The sequence below is a fragment of the Prunus avium genome, chromosome 3 (assembly GCF_965620075.1).
Source record: "Prunus avium chromosome 3, drPruAviu1.hap1.1, whole genome shotgun sequence".
In the NCBI taxonomy this organism is placed as follows: domain Eukaryota; kingdom Viridiplantae; phylum Streptophyta; class Magnoliopsida; order Rosales; family Rosaceae; genus Prunus; species Prunus avium.
In genome coordinates, this window is record NC_142286.1 from 25,511,401 (window position 1) to 25,536,876 (window position 25,476).

General features: G+C 37.8%; 2 protein-coding genes and 1 non-coding gene across 5 annotated transcripts; 1 reads left to right on the plus strand and 2 right to left on the minus strand.

The window, feature by feature from the left end:
- LOC110746121 (G-type lectin S-receptor-like serine/threonine-protein kinase At2g19130) lies at nucleotides 1-23,286 on the minus strand. 3 transcript variants are annotated; one of them, XR_015834338.1, is made up of 3 exons: nucleotides 20,672-23,286; nucleotides 20,430-20,565; nucleotides 1-290 (listed from the first exon to the last, which is right to left on the minus strand). XR_015834338.1 is itself a non-coding variant. In XM_088249885.1 (2 exons), the coding sequence occupies exons 1-2, from the start codon at nucleotides 23,162-23,164 to the stop codon at nucleotides 20,828-20,830; spliced, it is 2,025 nt and encodes a 674-aa protein (XP_088106011.1). In that variant the 5' UTR covers nucleotides 23,165-23,286; the 3' UTR covers nucleotides 20,611-20,827. The 3 variants fall into 3 exon arrangements, 2 of the variants coding, with proteins under 2 accessions (XP_088106011.1, XP_088106012.1); XM_088249885.1 differs by lacking the exons at nucleotides 1-290; nucleotides 20,430-20,565 and having other exon boundaries at nucleotides 20,611-22,671; nucleotides 22,984-23,286; XM_088249886.1 differs by lacking the exons at nucleotides 1-290; nucleotides 20,430-20,565 and having other exon boundaries at nucleotides 20,611-22,705; nucleotides 22,984-23,113.
- Nucleotides 3,667-6,543, minus strand: LOC148295797 (uncharacterized). Its single transcript, XM_088250592.1, has 4 exons — nucleotides 6,137-6,543; nucleotides 5,614-5,746; nucleotides 4,562-5,478; nucleotides 3,667-3,730 (listed from the first exon to the last, which is right to left on the minus strand). The coding sequence occupies exons 1-4, from the start codon at nucleotides 6,541-6,543 to the stop codon at nucleotides 3,667-3,669; spliced, it is 1,521 nt and encodes a 506-aa protein (XP_088106718.1).
- LOC148295798 (small nucleolar RNA R71) lies at nucleotides 9,272-9,378 on the plus strand. Its single transcript, XR_015834865.1, has one exon. It is a non-coding gene; the product is annotated as a small nucleolar RNA R71 (small nucleolar RNA).
- Nucleotides 23,287-25,476: the final 2,190 nt, after the last annotated feature.

Below are 25,476 nucleotides of genomic sequence, written 5' to 3' on the forward strand. Positions count from 1 at the left end.
ATCCTGAGCATGGTTCTGTGTTTGCTAGGTTATGGACTCCAGATTTATCCAATGGGGCTGAATTTTGGATATGTTATAGTACACACCAATTGGAACAACTTTCATGAAGAATGTGGCCTCATTCGAGCTATGTAGGTTGTTGAAACAAAGCTTGCAATATGACCTACGGAACTGGACTGGCAGGGGGCTGTAGCCAAAATGAGTTTGTCTTTTAAGCTCTTCATCCATTCATCCAAATTAGGCCTTAACATGCTTGAATTGCATGAATTATGCTCTCTTGCTCTATTTGCCTACAAAACACACAAAGGAAGGCAAATAACTTAGAAATCTAGGAAACTAAGCAAAAGAAGTAAGTAAATAGGGCATGTATATGTATGAAGAACACAACGGCGCCAAAATTTGTTGTTAATATTATGTTAACTCGCAATTGTACGGGGCAATTAGTAGTATAGCAAGACAAGTACGAGGTCGTACCCACGAAGACTGAGAAGTTAAAACTAGTTATGTACTTAGATTACCAAATTCAATAAAGTAAGAGGTTATGTCTAAAACAGAATTTAAAACAAGAGTGGTTGTGATTGTTGAACAAAAGAAGCAAAATGAAATTGCAAACAAAAACAAGTAAACAAATGTAACAAAGAGTGGTTTTAAGAGTTGGAAAACAGATTTTGAGACTAGTGCATTCGAATCACCATAACAATTCAATTCTGGGTTATAAAGATTCAAGTAACAAGTCTAATTCAGATTCAAAGATTGATTCTAGCTAAAGTATGATTAGGCCATGGTGTTTGGTCCTAACCTTGTGTTCCTAATTCCCTAATTTGATCATTTGTTGTCTAACCTAAAATTAAGCATTAGGAACCCATTAAGCATAGAAGAACATTTTAAACAACCAAGTATGTATCTAATCCCTGTTGTCGAATGTCCATACATACTCTTCCTATTCATAGTTCAATTCGAATTAAAGCATGGTGTATACTCTTAATTCAAACCAAGATAGTTAACAAACAAGTTCTAATGGTGATCAATCATTCAAACAAGCATGTTAACTTATAAGCATAATGAATAAGAACATGAATCATGAATCAAACTTGAAACTCCAAACTTATAAACCCAGAATATTCATGTTAGGTTACATCGAAGCCCTAGTTATGGATTTAGCTACTCATAATGGAAAAGAGACTTGAACAGAAATGAGAAAACATAATGAATACAATAAGAGTAGAAAAACCCTTTTTCTGAAGTTCTTGTGGTGTCCAAGGCTTCTCCAAGTGCTTCTCCACTTCTAATGCTTCTCCAAGAGCTTCCCCACTTCTAGAAAGATGTATGAAGGATATGGAGGTGATTTGGGATGAGTTTGAGTGAGTGGTGATGGCTAAGGAAGATGAAATTCGTAGGGAAATGGAAGAGAGGTTTGCTGGAGTTGTTTTGGTGATTGTTGGAGTGTTTGGGATTTTGAGAGTGTTTGAGGATGGTTGGAGTGAATTGTGGGGGTTGTGAATCTCAGGATTTGTTGTGTCTTGAATGTGGAATGGATGTGGTATTTATAGGGAGAGGGGAGTGACAAATCTGAATTCAATATGGCTAATGCATACAACACTTGCATTATAAAAGATGAATTGGTTGATGCACTTCACTAATGCATACAACACTTGCATTATAAAATCTGAATTGGTTGATGCACTTCACCAATAGATCCCACCAGCAGCCCTAGCTCATCTTCATGTCACCATGACCAAGCTTCCAACCAGAAATGATAGCTCATACCTAGCTCACCATGACCAAGCATCCAACCAGCACATGCTGAGGTCAGCATAACCAGCAACTTCAAGGGCTTACAACTTGGGCTTCTCTTAATCAAATTAGGACTTTAAGCACTCGAAATTGAAGTTCAGAATGTCTTCTTTCCAGCCATATGTCATTTGGGCCAATCCAAGGTCGGAGGAGGAAGTTAAGGCCAAAACAAATTGCTAACTCATTTTGCGCGCTGATAAAATCCATCCTGAGCATGGCTCTGTGTTTGCTAGGTAACAGACTCCATATTTATCCAATGGGGCTGCATTTTGGATATGTTATAGTACACACCCATTGGAACAACGTTCATGAAGAATGCTGCCTCATCCGAGCTGTGTAGGTTGCTGAAACAAAGCTTGCAATATGACCTACGGAACTGGACTGGCAGGGGGCTGTAGCCAAAATGAGTTTGTCTTTTAAGCTCTTCTTCCATTCATCCAAATTAGGCCTTAACATGCTTGAATTGCATGAATTATGCTCTCTTGCTCTATTGGCCTACAAAACACACAAAGGGAGGGAAATAACTTAGAATTATAGGAACTAAGCAAAAGAAGTAAGTAAATTGGGCATGTATATGTATGAAATTATGAGCTTAACACACCCCCAAACTTAGATTTTGCTAGTCCTCGAGCAAAACAAAAGAGAAACAAAGATAAAAACAAAACAAGAAGTTAACTAGACCACTTTCGTAGGTAACTCGATTGCATTGAGCGTATGCAACAAGCCTTTAAACCTCTAGGCATCCCTAGTAGGAGGAGTTGTGTCTCCTGAGGGTTTAACAGATACGATACCCACAAACGTTTTTCTAACTCTTCAAAACAAAATGGTTAGAAAAACAACTTTGAAATCAACTAATGAAAATGAAAGAAAGTTTTAGTCATACCTCCAACACCATAGAGTTGCCAAGATAGGTCATCAATCAGTGTGTACAAGTGGAAGCTATAGCTCAAAGGCACACAGTTTCAAAGCAAGCACACTCAAACCTTGAATAGAGAACATGCTTCGACTCTAATTCTCACAGATAACACTCAATCACTCAGAACCTATGTTTTAATTCTCTCAAGAAAGCATAAGTGAGTGTATGAAATAGAAGCACAAATTTGGTTAGATCTCATGAAAGGAATTAAATACTAAGAATAGAGATACACACATACTTACCAGCACCCATGAATACATCCTCAAAGATCAGCTAGGTCTTTCACAATGTCGTAATGAAAGGCTAAGGTTTAGGGGAAATGGAAGAATTGGAAGGAAAAACAAATAACTTAAGAACATACCAAGGTTGCATGCTTCATTAATCTGCAAGGCATCATTGATTTAGATTGGCATGGCAGCAAACTTCATGGTATCTCCTGGCATAGACTTTATTTTTCACACTTAGATCAAATCGAAACACTTTCATCTTCGTTGATTTGATATGCATCTTCATTAACTTCATTGCACAGATTCACATCATCTTTATTTAGGTACATGGCTGCAACTTCCTTGCTTCAAACTTTATCTTGGCACACCTTGGTATATTTCTAAGCTATAGGGTATGGCTACAATAGGTCAAGTATCTCAGATTGAGATACAAAGGTAGGGAAATGATGAGGGTGATAGAAGAAAAGGCTTTAAGTGTTTGGCTTCAAGAGGGTTGATGGAACACACATATAGGTAGGGTGAAAAGAAAGCACATAGAATGGTTATGCACACATAGCCTAGCATCACTTCAATGAGTTCATTCATGAATGAGAGCAAGCACATGATATCTGCAAAAGAGAATCATCCTTAGTATTCAATCAAAATGGAATAATGAGATCAATTAGAGTGAATTGAAGAAAATAAGTATGGATGAGAAATAGAACACTTTAAACCCTCTCAAGAAAGCAATTAGGCTCGATATAGCTCACTAGGGTAGTCTCCACTATTTTCCTTCAAGAATTTGAGCGTGGTACTTTAGCCACCAGAATTCTAAGAGCAAAAGCTTTGTGAAGTGCAAAATTCTGATATGAAAACCTCAAATAGCAGCTCCATAGCATTGATTGTATGACATTCTTTAAAAAAATAAATAAATAAATAAATAAATAAATAAAAAAAAAAAAAATTGTGACAAGAGAACGAAAATTGAAAACACAAATGGATAAGAAAATTGAAATTGAAAACCTTCCCCCCAGACCTGAATTGAACATTGTCCTCAATGTGAAAGCATACAAAAGATGATTGAGAACAAACAAATGATAAAGGGAAAAGTTTAGAAGAAGGTTTAGGAAAAATAAAAAATAAAAAAAATGAATATATAAGCAACTCATGGATGACCAGTTAAGGGCCTCAGAAAACACAGCCAGGGGATCCGGGAAGGTTGGAGGGGTCACAATGGTCCCGCTTAAAACCCAAACTTCTTAGACACCGAAGGTGTCGCCTAAAGAACTCCTAGACACTGTATTGACGGAAGTGCTCACTGGAGTTACCATAAGTTAGCTCATATGAAAAATCTTTTTAAATTTTTAAATTTTTTTTTTTTTTTTTAAATTTTTATAAAAAAAAAAAAACAGAAATTTAAAATAATAACAAGTAAAGAGAAAGGATTGAAATGCTCCCCCTTGATGCGATTAGGTCGATTGCTACCAAGCACATTCTTCTTGAACACATGGGTTGCCTCCCAAGAAGCGCCTTAGTTACTGTCTTGGCAAGACATTGTGCAATCAGCTAAGTTGATGGTACGAAGGGAAGTTGATCTACCACATGGCCAGTTTGGATGCCAGCTGAAACTCCCTCATAGAATGGCTTTAAACGTTGTCCATTTACTTTGAAAGTCGAGCCATCTTTAGGGTTTTGAATCTCCACAGCTCCATAGGGAGAAACATTGACCACGGTGAATGGGCCTTGCCATCTAGACTTCAATTTTCCTGGAAAGAGACGCAAACGTGAGTTAAACAAAAGAACTGACATACCTTTGGAGAACTCTTTCCGTTGAATGTTTCTGTCATGGTAGCTCTTGGTTCGTTCTTTGTAAAGCTTTGCATTCTCATAAGACTCATGTCTAATTTCTTCCAATTCATTCAGCTGAAACTTTCTTGCATGGCCTGCCTTGTCTAGATCAAAATTTAACTTCTTGATGGCCCAAAAAGCATTGTGTTCAAGCTCCATTGGCAGGTGACAAGCTTTCCCAAACACAAGACGATAAGGGCTCATTCCAATGGGAGTCTTATATGCTGTCCTATAAGCCCATAATGCATCATTGAGCTTGGCTGCCCAATCTTTCCTTGTATTGTTCACCACCTTCTCCAGGATGTGCTTAATTTCTCTATTGCTTATTTCCACTTGACCAGAAGTTTGCGGATGATATGGTGTAGAGACTCGATGGGTGATGTTGTACTTCTTCATGAGTGCTTCGAATGGCTTGTTACAGAAGTGGCTGCCTCCATCACTAATGACAGCCCTTGGAGTACCAAACCTTGTGAAAATATTATCCTTCAAGAACTTCAGCACCACCTTATAATCATTGGTTTTGGTGGCTATGGCTTCCACCCATTTAGACACATAATCAACAGCAACAAGTATGTAAGTATAACCAAAGGAAGATGGGAATGGTCCCATGAAATCAATACCCCACACATCGAAGAGCTCCACAACAAGTATGTTATTCAATGGCATTTCATTCCTGCGACTTATGTTCCCCATCCTTTGGCACCTATCACACTTAACACAAAAATTAAATGCATCTTTAAATAGAGTGGGCCAAAAGAAACCAGATTGCAGAATTTTAAGTGCTGTTTTCTTAGCTCCAAAGTGACCTCCACAGGCCAATTCGTGGCTATGCCTAAGTATGCTTTCTTGCTCTTCTTCTGGAACACATCTTCTGATGAGTTGATCCGGGCAATGCTTGAATAAGAAAGGTTCATCCCATACATAATGTTTCACCATGGAAAAGAACTTCTTCTTATCCTGAGAAGTTAGATCATTTCTAAGAACACCACAAGCAAGATAATTAACAAAATCAGCATACCATGGCTCTTTGACTTGGGCAGCATATAGTTGTTCATCAGGGAAAGTCTCATTCAAGGGTAGCACAGCTCCTCCTTTTTCTTCAACCACAATTCTGCTCAAATGATCAGCTACCACATTCTCACATCCCTTCTTATCTCGAATCTCCAAATCGAATTCTTGCAGCAAGAGAATCCATCTAATCAAGCGTGGTTTGGCATCCTTCTTAGTGAGCAAGTATCTAAGGGCTGCATGGTCAGAATAAACAATTACTTTAGAACCAACAAGGTAAGAACGAAATTTTTCTAAAGCAAAAACCACAGCAAGCAACTCCTTCTCTGTTGTGGAGTAGTTGATTTGAGCATCATTCAAGGTCCGGCTAGCATAATGAATCACATGGGGCAGCTTGTTCTTCTTTTGACCTAAAACCGCACCAATAGCAAAGTCAGAGGCATCACACATTATTTCAAATGGTAAAGACCAATCCGGAGCTATGATAATAGGGGCTGAAGTTAGCTCCCTCTTCAAGGTAGAAAAAGCTTCCATGCAAGCTTCATTAAACTCAAAAACAGCATCCTTAGCAAGGAGATTACACAATGGCCTTGTAATGCTTGAGAAATTTTTGATGAACCTTCTATAGAATCCAGCATGACCTAGAAAGCTTCTAATTCCTTTAACAGAGGTAGGGGGTGGAAGATTTGAGATGAGGTCGATCTTGGCTTTATCCACTTCGATTCCCTTGCTTGAAATCACATGGCCTAGTACAATGCCTTGTCTCACCATGAAGTGACACTTCTCCCAATTCAAAATCAGATTTGTTTCCTGGCATCTTTTAAGCACTAGAGACAAGTGGTGAAGACAATTATCAAAAGAGGAACCAAAAACTGAAAAATCATCCATAAATACCTCAATGAATCGTTCCACCATATCTGAAAAGATTGACATCATGCATCTTTGGAAAGTTGCTGGGGCATTGCATAAACCGAATGGCATCCTTCTATAAGCAAACGTACCAAATGGGCATGTGAATGTGGTTTTCTCTTGGTCTTCCGGAGCAATGGGAATTTGATTATAACCTGAAAAACCATCAAGAAAACAATAGTAAGCATGGCCAGATAAACGTTCAAGCATTTGATCAATAAAAGGTAAGGGGAAATGATCTTTTCTAGTGGATGTGTTCAACTTCCTGTAATCAATGCAAACTCTCCAACCAGTGACAGTTCGTGTAGGAACTAGCTCATTCTTCTCATTCTTCACAACGGTGATTCCGGACTTCTTTGGAACAACTTGCACAGGGCTCACCAACTTAGAATCTGAAATTGGGTAGATGATTCCTACATCGAGTAGCTTTAAAACTTCAGCTCTAACCACCTCTTTCATGTTGGGATTTAGCCTCCTTTGGGCATCACGAGATGGTTTGCTGTCTTCTTCCATTAAAATCCGGTGCATGCACATGCTTGGACTAATTCCTTTGATGTCTGCTATGGTCCACCCAATGGCTGTTTTATGCTCTTTTAGAACTTTAATTAAGCTCTCTTCTTCATGTGAGGAGAGACCTGCAGCAATTATAACAGGGAGAGTTTCGTTAGCACCCAAATATGTATATTTAAGATTATTGGGAAGAGGTTTAAGTTCTAGCTTTGGTGGGATGACAATGGATGGCTCCAATTTCGTGGATGATGGTCCAAGAGGCTCGATTGGTGGCCTAAAGGATGGTGGGTATGGCGGAAACACTTCTAAGGCAGCCACCACTTCTTGGAACTCCGGTTCACAAAGATCTTCCTCTTCTTGTGTTAAGACAGCTTCTAGAGCATCATTAGACTTTCTCTGCAAAATTTTGGAAGAAACCTCATGATCCACAACATCAATTGAAAAGCAAGAATCAAGAGAGATAGAAGGTTGAGATAGAGCATTAAGCATTTTAAATTCAACAGTTTCACCCAAAACAGTCATGGAGAGAGTGCTATCTTTCACTTTGATGATTGTGTCTGCAGTGGCCATGAATGGCCTGCCTAGGAGAATGGGATCAACACGATCTCCATTTGGATTGTCTTCCATGTCCATCACTACAAAATCAGCAGGGAGAATTAGTGTATTAACTTGAACTAGAATATCTTCTACAATACCTTTTGGATATTTTATAGAATGATCAGCTAGTTCAAGTCGCATTGAAGTCTTCTTCATCCCTTCTAAGCCAAGCTCTTGATAAACTGAATATGGCAAAACATTGATGCTTGCTCCCAAGTCCAACATGGCTCTTCCAACCTTCTTGCCTCCAATGTTAATGGGAATGTCAAAGCTGCCAGGATCATCTAGTTTTGGTGTAAGCTTCCTTTGCAATACAGCACTTACATTCTGGTCGAGCTTTACTCCTTCATTTGGAGCGAAATTGAGCTTGTGAGTTTTCAAGTCCTTGATGAATTTTCCATATGCAGGAATCTGTTCAATAAGATCAAGCAAAGGCAAATTGATATTAACTTTACTCAAAATATCATAAATCTCTTTAAAAGCCTTATCTTGCTTTGCTTTCTTAAGACGGCCTGGAAATGGAATCTGTGGAACATATGGAGCGGGTGGCACGTATCTATCTTCTTGAAGATGTGGTGGCACAAATTTGTCATCCCTTTTATGCAATTGGAATTGATCGGATTTCTGAGAATCTGATTTGGCCTTAGGAGCAGATTGAGAAGTTTTGAGTTGTTCTCCTTCCGTGGCCATGGTCTCCTCCTCTTCATTTTCTACAATCACAACATCATTTGAAAGATTAGAATCATCTTTATTATCAATGATCTTACCTGATCTGAGCACATGAATGGCCTTGGCTTCTGGGTTCTTTGGATTGATCTCAGTTTGGCTTGGCCATTTCCCAGGCACTCTTTGAGTTATTTCAGCAGCTATTTGGCCTAATTGGACTTCCAATTTGGAGATGGCAGCTTGTGTAGTTTGCTGAAAATTGGATTGGTTGATTGCCATCTGCTTCACTATATCTTCCAATGATGATGATGATTGTTGTGGCCTTTGGAATGAAGGGGGATTTGCTTGATTCTGGGTATTTCTCCATGAAAAGTTTGGATGATTCCTCCAACCTGGATTATAACTTTGAGAGTATGGATCATTTCTTGGACCTTGGTTGTAGGAATTTACCAACTTAGCTTGCTCTTGCACAAATTCTGGATATCCAGCCCCAAGTGGACAAGCTGTGGTAGCATGGTCATGAGATTCACAAATGCTACACACTTCCTTCGGAGGGCTTCTTGAGTTTAATGCAAGAAGAGCATCTAACTTTTGTTCCAGTTTTGAAATCTGCACACTAGAAGCATCATTAGAACCACTAATAACACGTTTACCTCTTGTATCCGTATGTTGGGTCTCCATTGCTATCTCCTCAAAGAGTTCGTACGTTTCTTCTGGAGTTTTGGTTTTAAAAGAACCACCTGCAAAATTGGTGACTATATTATGACTAGAAGGGGTTAGTCCTTTATAAAACATACGCATTTGAAGCTTCAATGGAATCCCATGATGAGGACATTGGTTGAGCAACCCATTGAATTTCTCCCATGCTTCACAAAACGATTCATCATCTTGCTGTGCAAATAACAAGATCTTGTCCCTAAGCATGTCGGTCTTTTGCGTGGAGAAGTATTTTTCCAGGAGAATTTGAATGCTACTTTTCCAGGGTTTAGAAATCCAAATATTATACAAAGTGTGTTCTTCATTTTTTTTTTTTTTTTTTTTTTTTTTTGAATCAAACTTGAAACTCCAAACTTATAAACCCAGAATATTCATGTTAGGTTACATCGAAGCCCTAGTTATGGATTTAGCTACTCATAATGGAAAAGAGACTTGAACAGAAATGAGAAAACATAATGAATACAATAAGAGTAGAAAAACCCTTTTTCTGAAGTTCTTGTGGTGTCCAAGGCTTCTCCAAGTGCTTCTCCACTTCTAATGCTTCTCCAAGAGCTTCCCCACTTCTAGAAAGATGTATGAAGGATATGGAGGTGATTTGGGATGAGTTTGAGTGAGTGGTGATGGCTAAGGAAGATGAAATTCGTAGGGAAATGGAAGAGAGGTTTGCTGGAGTTGTTTTGGTGATTGTTGGAGTGTTTGGGATTTTGAGAGTGTTTGAGGATGGTTGGAGTGAATTGTGGGGGTTGTGAATCTCAGGATTTGTTGTGTCTTGAATGTGGAATGGATGTGGTATTTATAGGGAGAGGGGAGTGACAAATCTGAATTCAATATGGCTAATGCATACAACACTTGCATTATAAAAGATGAATTGGTTGATGCACTTCACTAATGCATACAACACTTGCATTATAAAATCTGAATTGGTTGATGCACTTCACCAATAGATCCCACCAGCAGCCCTAGCTCATCTTCATGTCACCATGACCAAGCTTCCAACCAGAAATGATAGCTCATACCTAGCTCACCATGACCAAGCATCCAACCAGCACATGCTGAGGTCAGCATAACCAGCAACTTCAAGGGCTTACAACTTGGGCTTCTCTTAATCAAATTAGGACTTTAAGCACTCGAAATTGAATTTCAGAATGTCTTCTTTCCAGCCATATGTCATTTGGGCCAATCCAAGGTCGGAGGAGGAAGTTAAGGCCAAAACAAATTGCTAACTCATTTTCCGCGCTGATAAGATCCATCCTGAGCATGGTTCTGTGTTTGCTAGGTAACGGACTCCAGATTTATCCAATGGGGCTGAATTTTGGATATGTTATAGTACACACCAATTGGAACAACTTTCATGAAGAATGTGGCCTCATTAGAGCTATGTAGGTTGTTGAAACAAAGCTTGCAATATGACCTACGAAACTGGACTGGCAGGGGGCTGTAGCCAAAATGAGTTTATCTTTAAGCTCTTCTTCCCTTCATCCAAATCAGGCCTTAACATGCTTGAATTGCATGGATTATGCTCTCTTGCTCTATTTGCCTACAAAACACACAAAGGGAGGCAAATAACTTAAAAATCTAAGAAACTAAGCAAAAGAAGTAAGTAAATAGGGCATGTATATGTATGAAATTATGAGCTTATCACACCCCCAAACTTAGATTTTGCTAGTCCTCGAGCAAAACAAAAGAAAAAAAATAAAAATAAAAATAAAAACAAAAAAAAATAAAAACAAAACAAGAAGTTAACTAGACCACTTTCGTAGGTAACTCGATTGCATTGAGCGTATGCAACAAGCCTTTAAACCTCTAGGCATCCCTAGTAGGAGGAGTTGTGTCTCCTGAGGGTTTAACAGATACGATACCCACAAACGTTTTACTGACTCTACAAAACAAAGTACTTAGAAAACTTAATAGATTTGTTAGCCCTTAAGCAAAACAAAACAAAACAAAATACAAAAAACGTTAACCTTCCAACCGAACAGAAATTTTAAACTTCATAGACATGGCTCAACAAGGAACAAAACAAGCACTAAGGAAGTTCCAAACATTATTCAAGTGCTACCACAATCTCACAAAAATCATGCTCAAGGTGTGTGTGTGAAATAGCCATGAAGATACAACTCATGCTTCTCAAACAACGATATGAATTCCTGCAAGAATGAACACAAGTTTGCCAAGCTAAACCAAAATCAATAGGACTTTACTCATGGATGTAATGTAATGGTTAGAAAAGGAATGGATATTGGAACACAAAGTCTAAGGAACAAAGTAGAGCATATCATGTAAACAAGATCATTGACATTTGAAATGTAAGGCACATAAATTGAAAAGCTCACAATACCAGATTTTGCAATTGAATCACTTCACAATTTGATTTTGACATTTACACACTTTGTATAATATTTGGCCCAATTTTGCAGCTCTTTACCCTAGATCACCTTGATTTCTCCTTATATCACCCTAGGGTCGTGACTACATTGGCCACACTTCTTTTCTCTTTTTCTTCTGAATTTTTTTTTAATAGCTCATTTATTGCCTTGAATACATTACAATCTGAAATACAATCATACTCTACATGTCCCCTAGATGGTAGGATGTTTAATGGATGATAAGGTGATAGAAAGAAATTGCTAAGTGTTTGAGCACAAAGGGGTTTACAATGGAATATGTATTGTATAGGTTGATGGAGGAAAAAAAAAAAAAAAAAAAAAGAGGCATAACAAAGATGGCCTAAATCATATCTTAGTTATAACTTAACATTCCAGTGAATCACACAAGCAAAAATGCATACAATTGGGTAAGACATGCAAGAGGTGTATAATCATGGCTAAAGTGCATAGAAAGCTCAAGAATAATTATGTGAGACTTAGCTAGCAAAAGAATAAGATTCAGACCTAACACAATGCTTATCAAATTCCTAAGAGCCATATTAGAAGTTAGACTCATGATTTATCATTGGTGTGGGAAGGAAAACTGAAAATGACTCAAAGAAAAGAAACAGAAAAGAAAAAACGAGAGGTTTCAAATTGCTGTTTTGCTCAATTTCAACATATAATCTGTTTTGACATGTAACTTTCAAACCACTTGGTCAAATTTAACGTTCTTTACGTCGTTGGATTCAGCATGAAAAAATGAAGAACACAACGTGGACCAAACCCTTGCTACATTTACTTACTTGAGAATTTGAATTCTGTTTATTTCCGTAGTTGTTTTTGCCTTTTGGTTCGCGTTGAGTTCTTTGTTTTTCTATGCTGAATCCAACCATATAAAGAACGTAAAATTTGGACTTACGGTTGGAAAGTTATAGCCTAAAAACTGAACAGAGGTCGAAGCTGAAAAACATAGAAACGAATCTGTCCAAATGGTGATAAAAGGGTGATAGAAAGTGCTGTTTGTTTTTTTTCTTTGGTTTCTTGGTTTGTTTCTTTTAGTGCAACAATTTATGTTGTTTGTTTGAATTTGTTTACAGTACTTAGTTCATTTTCGTGTATGGTTTGTTGTTTCATTTTATCTTAATTTGTTTTTGTTTCTTATCTTAAAATTTTAAAAATAAAATAAAATAAAATAAAATTTTCATATGAGCCGACTTATGGTAACCCCAGTGAGCACTTCCGTTAATACAGTGTCTAGGAGTTCTTTAGGCGACACCTTCGGTGTCTAAGAAGTTTGGGTTTTAAGCGGGACCATTGTGACCCCTCCAACCTTCCCGGATCCCCTGGCTGTGTTTTCTGAGGCCCTTAACTGGTCATCCGTGAGTTGCTTGTATATTGTGTGTTTTTAAATTAAGTTTTTTTTATTTTATTTTATTTTCTTTGTTTTCTTTTCTGTTGAGTCTTTGTTTTTGTTTTGTTTCTGTTTTTGTGTTGTTATGTTAGTTTATTTATTTATTTACGTGGTATGGTTAGTTAGTTTATTTCTGAGTGTTAAAACACATTTTTATTTCAAACATTGCATAAAAACAAAAAAAAAACAAAAAAACAAAAAAAAAACAAAAAAAAAAAACAAAAAAAAAAAAACATTAAAAAAAAAAAAAAAAAAAACATCATCATCATCATCTTCATCATCATCTTCTTCATCTTCTTCATCTCCATCATCATCATGGCTTGCCTCTATTTTCTCGCACTTGTAGAATCTGCAGCAGCTCCACATGGTCCTCATTTTTTCTCTGCAGTGCTTCCACGTGCTGATTGGCACAGTAGAGCCGCTTCTGCAAGTCCGCCACCATAGCCTTCAAGGAAGCTATTTCCTCGCTCATCGCGGCACACTCTCTTGTCCTCGCCAGTAATCGCATGCCCAAATTGGTAGCGGAGACCGCGTGGAGCACAGTTAAATTGTGGGACTCCTCTACCGCTGCCTTATCAGACCTCTGTGCCACATGCAGATGATCTGTCGGAGTGAGCTTGTTGCTAATCATGCCTCCTAGCAGCACTGCTCTATTCGACAGTGCCTCAGAAAAGTTCGGTATTGCCTCAGCAAAGTTTGAGGCCGTGCCGTGATGATATGAAGAGTTTGGAAAGACAGTGTTTGGAGGAGCCCTTGGCTGGGCATTCGGTGGTGCAAGTGAGAGCTCAAGGTTGAGATCATCAAGGTGAGTGCATGAGGATGCCATTTGTTTTGCTTCTGAATTTTTTGATGTTTTTCCTTGAGTTTGCAGGAAGAAATGCTGGGTATCATCCGCTTGCAGAAGTGTGGTTTAAATAGACATATGCTGATGAGAGAGAGCCAACACCATTTCGGATTTCCCGGGCATGCTCGACCTAATCGCTTCAAGGGGGAGCACCTTTACTTTACTTTTCTTTTTTTCCTCCGTGTTTTCTGGTGTTTAATATTTTTGCCCGTTACTTTCATTTTCTAGAGCTTTGTGTTTTTGCTTTTCCCTTTCGGCTATCATCTTTAGTTTATTTTAGTTAGGGAAATGTGTTTTCTTTTCCGTTTGTCGTCTTTGTTTTATTTTAGTTGGGAAGTGTGTTTTCTTTTTCTTTTTCTTTTTCTTTCTGCAACCTTACTCTTTTATTTCCGAAACAAAATAACGAAAATACAAAAACAACAAAATAAAATAAAAACAACAATAATACAGTAGGAAATCATTTCTTCTCGGTGCTTGGTGTCTCGACCATTGGAGCTTTGAGTTTGGCCCTCTGGCTGTCCTCTTCCGGGGCTTCACGCACAGCTTCTTGGGGCTCATCACTTGAGCTCCCAAAGATCGCAATCTTAGCTTGAGCGTAACTACTCTCGCGATCTGCTTGTTTGCGTTTACCCGGTCTGTCTAGGTCTTCCAGCTGTTTTCGCATGTCGCGAGAGTACAACTCTACCATCTTTGATAGGTTTCTATTCTCGTCCCGCAATACTTCTAGCTGGTGTCGATTCACCTCCACTATCCTTGACCTTTCCCTTTTCAAGCTTTTTATAGCACTCTGACAATCTTCAACCATACTTCGCTCCGCCGCCAACTGAGCTTTGAGCACCTCCACCTCATGGGACTTCGCAAGTAGGCGATGACCCAAACTTGCGACTGTTGCTGTACTCTGCACGCTCAGTGCCAGGGCATCGCTCACGACCCGGTTGTCATCCCTTGTCCCCAGCACACGTATATCTTTAGGAGTCACTAAATTTCTAGCCACTCCAATGGCAACATCGTTGTCCAGGAGTATTGAGTCAGTTACTGTCACAGGCCCCCGTGCGGAAGCAAAGTAGGGCATCCATACTAGTGCCGCTGCTTGGCCTCGTGTCTGAGTCGGTGGAGCTAGGTTGAGATCCAACGAAAATGGGTAGTTAGAGGCCATTTGATTTCTCACTCTCTTTTCTTCTTTCTTTCTTTTCTCTTTTGTGTGTTTCTGAGTTTGCATTTTTTTTCACCCTTTCTTATAGACTTAGTCTTTGACAAACCCTAGCCATTACAGCATCTGAGCATTTTCTGAATCTCCAGCATTCCTTGAGTCCCACAACCTTCTCGCCTTCCAACCATACCCAACTCATTTATCACGACGTGTCTTTTCTGAACGAACGCGTTCAGTAAAGTCTTCGCGCCTTTCCATGAGCCCGTAATTTTTGCTTGTGGAGTCTGCGGCGCCTTTCCATGACACGTGTCTCGCCCTGTCTGTTGGTCCCTTACACTGAACCGAGACATCATGACCCATGTTAAAATCCCGCTCTTTGTGTTGCTAATCACGGTTCGATAGTTTGTTTTTACAAAACTAAATAATAATAAAAAGCCGGAAATGAAAACAAATTGTGGGTCGGGTTTCACTTTAGTTTGGGTTTCAAAGTGGGTTAAATTCACCGTGGTTTGTGTTTCGAAATTGTGGGCTTTGGGCTTCAAAATTTTTTTTTGGGTTTCAGAATTGTGTGATTAGGGTTTACTGTTTCTTTTTTTTTTTGTTTTTGTTTGTTTGTGTTGTAATTTTTATTTTATAATTATTTTGTTTTTGTTTTCTTTTGTGATTTTGTGATTTTTTTATATTTTATTTGCTTTAATACCTTTCATTTGTTGTTATGACATTGTTTGTGGCTAATTTTTAAACATTGAGGACAATGCTCATTTCTAGGTTTGGGGGTATTGGAGTTTAGCAAGTAAACTTGGTTTTTCTTAAAAAAATTTTTTAAAAAAAAATTTAAATTTCTTTCTTGTTTTGAATCTTGTTTTGTTTAGTCACTTTCCGAACACATTTGATGAGATTGTGATAAATGTTGCATGACTTAAATAAAAAATTGAATTTTATTTATTATTTATTTTTGCCTTGTAAATTTTTATTGTAAAAAATATTAATTAATTAATTAATTAATTTGGCATCGTTCTAGCATGACATGTTCGAAACCTTCTTTGCACTTGCCATTTGTTTCATAATTTTCCAATTAAAGGATTTGCATGATCTAAAGAATTGTATGAATCATAAATTAGACTTATTTAACCAACTATATAAAGTGAGCTTTTGAGCCTTGTACTTCAATTCATGAGTGTTATATACATACTCTTATTTTCTTGTCATCAAAGTTGTTGTTTGATCTCATTATTCATTGATTTGGTTGAACACTTAAAAGTCATTCATTCTTATGCAATTTGATTTCATGACATTTAAGAAGTGATATTAAGGCCCTCTTTGGATCGTTTGTGCCTTTCAAGCTAACCTTATGCATGCTTAGGCATGATTTTCCATTGTTAACCATTTTGAGCCTACATGTAAACCTTTTCTTTCATTTTACCAATTATATTTCCTCGCCTTAGCCCGAAAAACAAGAATTTACCTTTCTAAGGAACTCATGAGCTCTAATTCGGATGTGTTTTTCATGCTAAGTTTGGGAAGGGATATTACATAAAATAAAAAAAAAAAATCACTCAATTGGTGAAAGAAAAGAAAAGAAAAGAGAAAAATTGTGATTAAATGGTGGTTGAATGAAATTTCATTTTTGGGTTTCATTTTTGGGCCTTCTAAATAAATTGGTGTTTGTTCAATTCAAGGAAAGGAGTATGAATAATTGTAAATGAAGGTATAAGGAGTTTTGATCATGTAAAAGAAAAATAAATTCTCATTGTGATGATTCGAAGTCTTGTAAACAATTGTTTTATGCTCTTATATTTTGAGTTCCTTGGACTTTGTTTTATCCATACCTTTCATTTCTTACTCACCTTACACCCTTGGCCCCATTACAACCTATGTTAAAGACCTAAATTGATCTTAAATGTCATGTGGTTGAATTGCATTCATTTTTCTACTTTTAAGTGTTTGGCATCCTTCTTGAGATCATATTAATGCAAGTTCTTCATCTTTCTATTGCGAGTTAAGTCCCTTATGGTTTAACTCTAATCTCATGTTTATAACTGAGTGTTGCATTGTAGCCCTCTTCCGAGTGATTCATTTGTGAGAGGACAATTTTGGTGAGATTTGAAGTTGAATTTGTGCTTTGTATGATTTTTGAAATTGTGTGAAAACTAAGATTGGAGAATTTGTTGCATTTGGCTATCACACTACCACACTTTGAGCATATTATGTTTTGAACTTTGCCGCTTTGTGAATAATGTCCAAAATTGAGCTTTTATTGTTAAAAACTTTTGAGTCATGTGCATGAGTCATTTCTCTTCAGAAAATGTTCGGAAAGATTGTTTTGAGTTCTTTTTATTTTTTTAATTGTTTTTCTTTTTGTTTTATTTTTTTGTTTTTGTTAATGTATTTATGTTTGTTTTTGTTTTTGGTTTTGCTTAAGGACTAACAAATCTTTTAAGTTTTCTAATTACCTTGTTTTACAGAGTCAGTAAAACGTTTGTGGGTATCATATCTGTTAAACCCTCAGGAGACACAACTCCTCCTACTAGGGATGCCTAGAGGTTTAAAGGCTTGTTGCATATGCTCAATGTAATCGAGTTACCTACGAAAGTGGTCTAGTTAACTTCTTGTTTGTTTTTATCTTTGTTTTCCTTTTGTTTTGCTCGAGGACTAGCAAAATCTAGGTTTGGGGGTATTTGATCGGTGCATATTTACATATCATTTTGTACCCTTCTAGCTTATGATTTGGTTATGTTTTTGAGTTAAACTTGTGCTTTTAATCCTTTTTGTGTTTATCTTTCAGTTCATTGAGCTTTAGGTAATAATGAGGGCTTTGGATAGTAAATGATGCAATCCATGCATGTTAAAGCCTGATTTGGATAAAGGGAAGAAGTGCTTAAAGACAAACTCATTTTGGCTACAGCCCCCTGCCAGTCCAGTTTCGTAGGTCATATTGCAAGCTTTGTTTCAGCAATCTACAAAGCTCGGATGAGGCCACATTCTTCATGAAAGTTGTTCCAATGGGTGTGTAATATAACATATCCAAAATTCAGCCCCATTGGATAAATATGGAGTCTGTTACCTAGCAAACACAGAGCCATACTCAGGATGGATTTTATCAGCGCGCAAAATGAGTTAGCAATTTGTTTTGGCCTTAACTTCCTCCTCCGACCTTGGATTGGCCCAAATGATATATGGCTAGAAAGAAGACATTCTGAACTTCAAGTTTGAGTGCTTAAAGTCTTAATTTGCTTAAGGGAAGCCCAATTCGTAAGCCCTTGAAGTTGCTGGTCATGCTGACCTCAGGATGAGCTATTGTTTCTGGTTGGAAGCTTGGTCATGGTGAGCTAGGCATGAGCTATTGTAGCTGGTTGGAAGCTTGGTCATGGTGACATGAAGATGAGCTAGGGCTGCTGGTGGGATTTATTGGTCAAGTGCATCAACCAATTCATATTTTCTAATACAAGTGTTGTATGCATTAGCCATATCAAATTCAGATTTTCACTTCCCCTAGGCCTATAAATAGAGAAGTTCTCTAAGCTTGTAAACACACCCCAAGGGGGGGAGCTCTCAAACACTTCTCTAGAGCTCCCTTCCCTTCTCTTCCTCAAATTCTCTTAGTTTCTCTTTCTAGTTTTCAATTGTTATAATGAGATCTTTGTGCTGAAATTTTCCTTTAAGTCTTTCCAAGTTCTACTTTAATTTTCATTGTTATGTAAATTCTTTTCTTTAGTTTCAAGTTTGATTAGTTTCCAAGTTTCAATTATGATTTTTGTTCTTATTCATTATGCTTATAAGTTAATATGCTAGTTGGAATGATTGATCACCATTTAGGCTTGCATGTTAGCTATCTTGGTTTGAATTAAGAGTAGACACCATACTTTAATTCGAATTGAACTATGAATAGGAAGAGTATGTATGGACATTCGACAACAGGGATTAGATACATGCTTGGTTGTTTAAATTGTTCTTCTATGCTTAATGGGTTCCTAATGCTTAATTTTAGGTTAGACAACAAATGATCAAATTAGGGAATTAGGAACACAAGGTTATGACCACACACCATGGCTTAATCATACATTAGCTAGAATCAATCCGTTAATCTAATTGAACTTGGGAACTTATCTACTTGAGTTAGTTATTTTCTTTCTTCCTTGTTTTATTTATTTCCTTTCTTTTTCATTTCTGTTTTGTGTAGGAGAAATGAATTGGATCATTCAATCACCAATCCTCGTGGGATCGACCTCGCACTTACATACGCTATACTACCGAACGGCTCGTGCACTTGCGAGTATCACAAGTTGAGGATGCAACTGAATCCATTTTGGTGCAGCTGTATCTACACAACAGTAAGAACGAAATTTTTCTAAAGCAAAAACCACAGCAAGCAACTCCTTCTCTATTGTGGAGTAGTTGATTTGAGCATCATTCAAGCAGATAAGTTCCCAAGTTCAATTTAGATTAATGGATTGATTCTAGCTAAAGTATGATTAAGCCATGGTGTGTGGTCATAACCTTGTGTTCCTAATTCCCTAATTTGATCATTTGTTGTCTAACCTAAAATTAAGCATTAGGAACCCATTAAGCATAGAAGAACATTTTAAACAACCAAGTATGTATCTAATCCCTGTTGTCGAATGTCCATACATACTCTTCCTATTCATAGTTCAATTCGAATTAAAGCATGGTGTATACTCTTAATTCAAACCAAGATAGCTAACATGCAAGCCTAAATGGTGATCAATCATTCAAACTAGCATATTAACTTATAAGCATAATGAATAAGAACATGAACCATAATTGAAACTTGGAAACTAATCAAACTTGAAACTAAAGAAAAGAATTTACATAACAATGAAAATTAAAGTAGAACTTGGAAAGACTTAAAGAGAATTTCAGCACAAATATTTCATTACAACAATTGAAAACTAGAAAATGTAACTAAGAGAATTTGAGGGAGAGAAGGGAAGGGAGCTCTAGAGAAGTGTTTGAGAGCTCCCCCCCTTGGGGTGTGTTTACAAGCTTAGAGAACATCCCTATTTATAGGCCTAGGGGAAGTGAAAATCTGAATTTGATATGGCTAATGCATACAACATTTGTATTAGAAAATATGAATTGGTTGATGCACTTGTATTAGAAAATCTGAATTGGTTGATGCACTTCACCAATAAATCCCACCAGCAACCCTAGCTCATATTCATGTCACCATGACCAAGTTTCCAACCAGCTACAATAGCTCATGCCTAGCTCACTATGACCAAGCTTCCAACCAGAAACAATAGCTCATCCCGAGGTCAGCATGACCAGCAACTTCAAGGGCTTACAAATTGGGCTTCTCTTAAGCAAATGACGACTTTAAGCACTCCAAATTGAAGTTCAGAATGTGTCTGATCCAAGCACACAAGTATTGGCCCAATCCAAGCAACAAAATTCCATCTGCCTCTTGTGATGTTGCCATTTGATGCTTTGCACCAGTTCTCTTGAATCCGATTCAAAGCATACCTGCGAGACATTCCTTTCAATTGTCTTGATCCTCTAAAAGATATGTTTGATCCACCACTACCGCAACATTGCCCCGTGTGCCACAACTTAGGCCCCGTGGGAAACTACTAAATTTGAAATCACCCGATGCCCAGACCTAAAAAAATTGAAGCATGTTAAAATTATTAGATAATGTAGCATAGAATACTTCAAAATCAGCTGAACGTATTCAGAAGAAGAGGCCTTTGTTCAATGGTACATACAAAGTGCAAATAGTCCTCACTTTAATAAGTGAGAAAATTTACTATAATTAGAGACTGAGAAAATTTATTTTCGAAACAAAACTTGTGGAGCGAGTGACGAAGTAGAGGGAAAACGGACTAGCTTCCCCAAGTGCCATCCACATGAATTTTCATCGTTCAATTGCTGACATTTTGTTGAGATGCACTTTGGACATCAGAGCATGACCATGAGCCTGAACTAGAAGTAATCTCCTGGGAATTAATGGCTTCTATCGGACTTTCTATAAGACGCTGGAGGAACTGTGGGATTGGCGGTATACTAACATCTGAAACTCCCTCGAGAATTTGAACAACCTGCGTCATTTTTGGCCTATCCTTCTCGTCTTCTTGAATGCACCAACACGCGACTCTGCATGCTCTTGTGAGTTCATCTCTGTCAGCTTGGCCTTCCAACCTGTAGTCTAACAAGGTAACAGCATCTTCTCCTTTATTAACTACATTTGCAACCTGGATAGGACGGTAGTTTTCTAACCCCTCATCTAAGCCTTCTCTGTTTCTCCTTCCCGATATAACCTCTATCAGCAACATGCCATAGCTGAAGACATCGGCTTTTGGCGTGATAGCTTCACCTGAAAACCATTCTGGTGCAAGATAGCCAACAGTTCCTCTCATGGTTGTCAGAACACGACTGTGGTGTCTGCCCATGAGTTTTGCAAGACCAAAATCTGCCAATTTTGGACTGTATTCTGCATCCAACAAAATGTTCTCAGGCTTTATGTCACAGTGTATGATGCAGTCTCTGCACTCCTCATGAAGGTAAGCCAATCCTCTGGCAGTTCCAATTGCAATATGATATCTAGTTTTCCAATCTAACATTAGTGGATTCTTCTGCAGCAAGAGAGATTGTAGAGAACCATTTGGCATGTACTCATAGACTAAAAGTCTTTTTGAGGTTTCTGCGCAAAATCCCCTTAGTCGAACAAGATTAATGTGATGGATTGCACCAATAGTTCCAACTTCAGCACGAAATTGCTTCTCTCCCTGCTCGAGAGTTTTGAGTTCTTTCACTGCTATGGCAGTCGAATTAGGCAATATCCCTTTAAAAACTGAACCAAAACCTCCTTCCCCAAGTTTTTCGGAGAAGTTCTTTGTTGCACTTCTTAAATCTCTGTACTTGAACAACAATAGAGAATTCTCGACTATTTCCAATGCTATTACTGGCTTTCTCCTTCTGATAAATACCATGAGTATACTTACAACAAAAAGGCACCCTGCAAGTACTCCGGCAACAATCCATTTAGTCTTTCTGTCTGTCTTATTCGGATCTGCAATTCGAAGATACAAGTCTTTGCCTATGTTTCCATACAATATTGCATCTGGTGTTAGTTGCTTTAGATTGAATATTTCCCCTTTCCAGATCAGACACTTGTTATCGTAAGCAAAAGCAGTGCAAAAGCAATTTCTTGAGCATGCTAATCTACATTCATCAATGTTCGCAACCGCTAATAAAGACTCAGAATTGTTGGGATAGAGAACATTAGGCATCACCAAAAATGAGTGATATCCCCCAGCACTGCACTGAAATCGAGTTCTTCGCACACAACCATCTGAGTGAGCTCCTAATTTCCAATCTTCTGGGATTTTGGGTTCAAACCCATTCAGGCAACTACAATGAGGCCACTTCTGCTGGTTGCAGATACTAAAAGCACCACAGAGTGCATAGACCTCACATTGTTCAAATGGGACAAAAAATTCTAATTCCCACCGCCTGATGTCTTTATGCCAAACATATTCATTGAGCTGACCATTAATTTCTAACTTGCGTCTGCTCAAGTTATGAGGATACCCAGAAAAAGTATAATAGCTTAAAACATATTCATAATCATTCCAGAACAATGAAAAACCTTCTCCACCTTGTTGTAGCTTATAAGAAAAGTGACCAGGTGCGGGGTTTTGTGGGCTTCTCCAGGAAGTAAGAATTAGTTCTTGCTTGCTATGATTATTATATCCTAGCTTCGCACCTGGCAGCAGAGTATCAGTTGGGTGATCGAAACTCTGCCATATAACCGCAGATGAATCAAATGCATTTCTTATAACAAAGTTCCCATTGTCAAGAAGCATTGCTACAGTAGAATTAGAAACATTTGATCTTGAATTAGTTGACCATATTGCAACTGTGGAGGGGCTACTTAAGGTCAAGTTTCCATTTTCTAGGAGTTGCAATACTGAAGAACTTGGTTTAGAAACAGGCTCTCTTCTGTTTGCTACCCAAACTATGGTCTGATTAGGTAAATTTTTGTACCAAATGCCGATGTAATAGTTTCGAGAATTACCTGGAGTGAAGAAACCCAGCTCAAATATGCCACTTGGAGAGGTGATTTTCTGCCTGCCAGAAAGAGATTGGCCTGGAGAGATGGTGTGAGATGCCATGGAGATACAAGCATTGAAGGTAAGACATAACAGAAGCATAACAAACTGAGAAATGATGAAGTTGTTTTTGCTAGCGATATCCATCTCTTCATAAAATTCAAACAAAGAGTACGTAAGATTTGCTGCAAGGAGAACAAGCCAAACTTGGCCTTCCGTTTCCTATTTTTCTTCCTTTTCGTATTTTTCTTCCTTTCAGACCCCCCAATTTTGCTGCAAGTCAACTAATCCAGTCAACAAAAGGACTTATGATCCACAAATTCTCCAGAGCAACAAAGTAAACTATGACTTGTCAAATATTGCAACTGGGCTTGTAAATAAAGCCCCCGCCCGATGGGCTAGCCCGAACCCAGCCCGATTTGTTTAATTATGGGCTTACCCAGCCTGATGTAATGGGCGGGCTTAGCCCTGCCCGATGTCTAATGGGCCCCTTGTTTTAAAACCCTTAAAAAGCCCGGGCGGGCCCGATATAATTAATTAACTTATATTTAAATTAACAATTATGACAATTTCATGATATTTGGTCAGCAATGACATTGATATTTGGAAACCTTTTGATAAAAAATGGGAGGTTGAAACCGATGTGGTACTGGGCCGATACTTCAAGTAATTCGTGCATGTTGTGGAGGTTCTTTTTGGCTATTTGGTCAGCAATCACATTGATAGGGAACACTCTTGTGGATAGCATGATGTTCATAACAACACTTCTGTTTTGAAAAGACACAAAAACTCCATTTAAAGGTGCCCATGCATGCTTCTTTTCATCGTGTTTTTCTTCAAAATAATGTATGATTTCTAAGAAAATTGGTTTCTTTACATTGACCAGACCATCAATGATGTTGTAGTGGGAATGACACAAGCACAAGCAGGTCTCTCAAGGTATTTGAACCGCAAATGAGTTTAAAACAAAGCATGCATAAAGCTATTTAACATATTTTATTCTCAATGAATACTTGGATTCGATATATCCTCATCCCTTTCACCATTAGTTTGCAAGATGATCCCTTGGATTATGTTCGTGGAGCCAAAGCCCTCACTGATAGGAAAGAGCACTCACTTGAAGCCACATCTTGACTGCCAATCTCTTAACCAAATTATTAGAAGAAGCTAAGGTACAAATGAAATATATTCTTAATTATCATTTTTTATAAGTAAGTAGCTAATCATTTGTATGATTAAGTAGCTAATCATTTTTATGATTAAGTATCTAAGAAGCCACAATAGTTATTATAACCCATTCAAAGGACATGCTAAAAAGAACAGTCTACGAGTGCCAAGTCATAATAGATTACCAACATTCTAAAAAAACATAGATTATACTAGGGGTGGGCACGGTACGTTATTGAGCTCGTACAGCTACCGATATCAAAAATTAAAACTGGTATGGTACAGTATGGGATTATCGTTTGCCAAAGTTGGTATCGTACCATACTGTGCCAAATCGGTATCAGTACGGTATCGGTACCATTTCAGTACCAAAATGACACAACTCAAAAATAAACCAATTCAATATTCAACAAATTCATTCATCAAAATAAGTGATGTCTAAGTTACATATTCAAAGATTCAACATATTCAATATCCAAATCCTAATCAACCAAATCAATATCCATCAACAAATTCAATATCAACAAATTCCTCACACCATGACAAATGAAGAGCCATGTATATTTGTCATCAAGTGGAAAGTGACAGGACCCGACCCAAATTCCACTTTAGAATCTAAGCCGAACTTTGTGCGTGTCCGACACCTGGTGGGTGCTGGGCACAAACGACCAAATTGCCTCTCTAACTAAAATCCAAATTTATTTCAAGTTTGACTTCTGCCGAAAATTCGGCAAAGTCTCCCCTGTAACTTGCTCATTTCCCAAAATTTCCACCTGTCATACAAGCATTTATATAACCCAATCGTTTAGCATACACAAAACAGAACTCATGCAACCAAACATCACATCATTTTGGCCTCATGCCTCTTAAAATCAGATAAAACATTTTACCAACAGAAACTGATCCAAACTTTGGAACAAAGCGAATACGTCTCCGATTTCAAGGTAACTAAACTGAACAACTTTCCATTTATTTGGACTCGCGGTTGCACCTAGTAATTCTAGGTTGCCTACGTACCCTTAACCAGGGATCAAGCCACACGTAATTCTTTCTCTAATTTATAATCAATATATATATATATCCAACAAGCTCCAAAGGCACCTTTAAGCTTTCCTTCGTACTCACATAAGGCTCAAATACAAATTTATATACATATTTACTCCTTACAAAGATGTAGGATAACAAGAAAATTATTTAAATAGCATTGACTACGCAAAGAATTAATATCCGAAACAACAATTTAGGTAAAATATGCTTCTCTCTTTCACATAAGCGATAATGACTCATCGCTT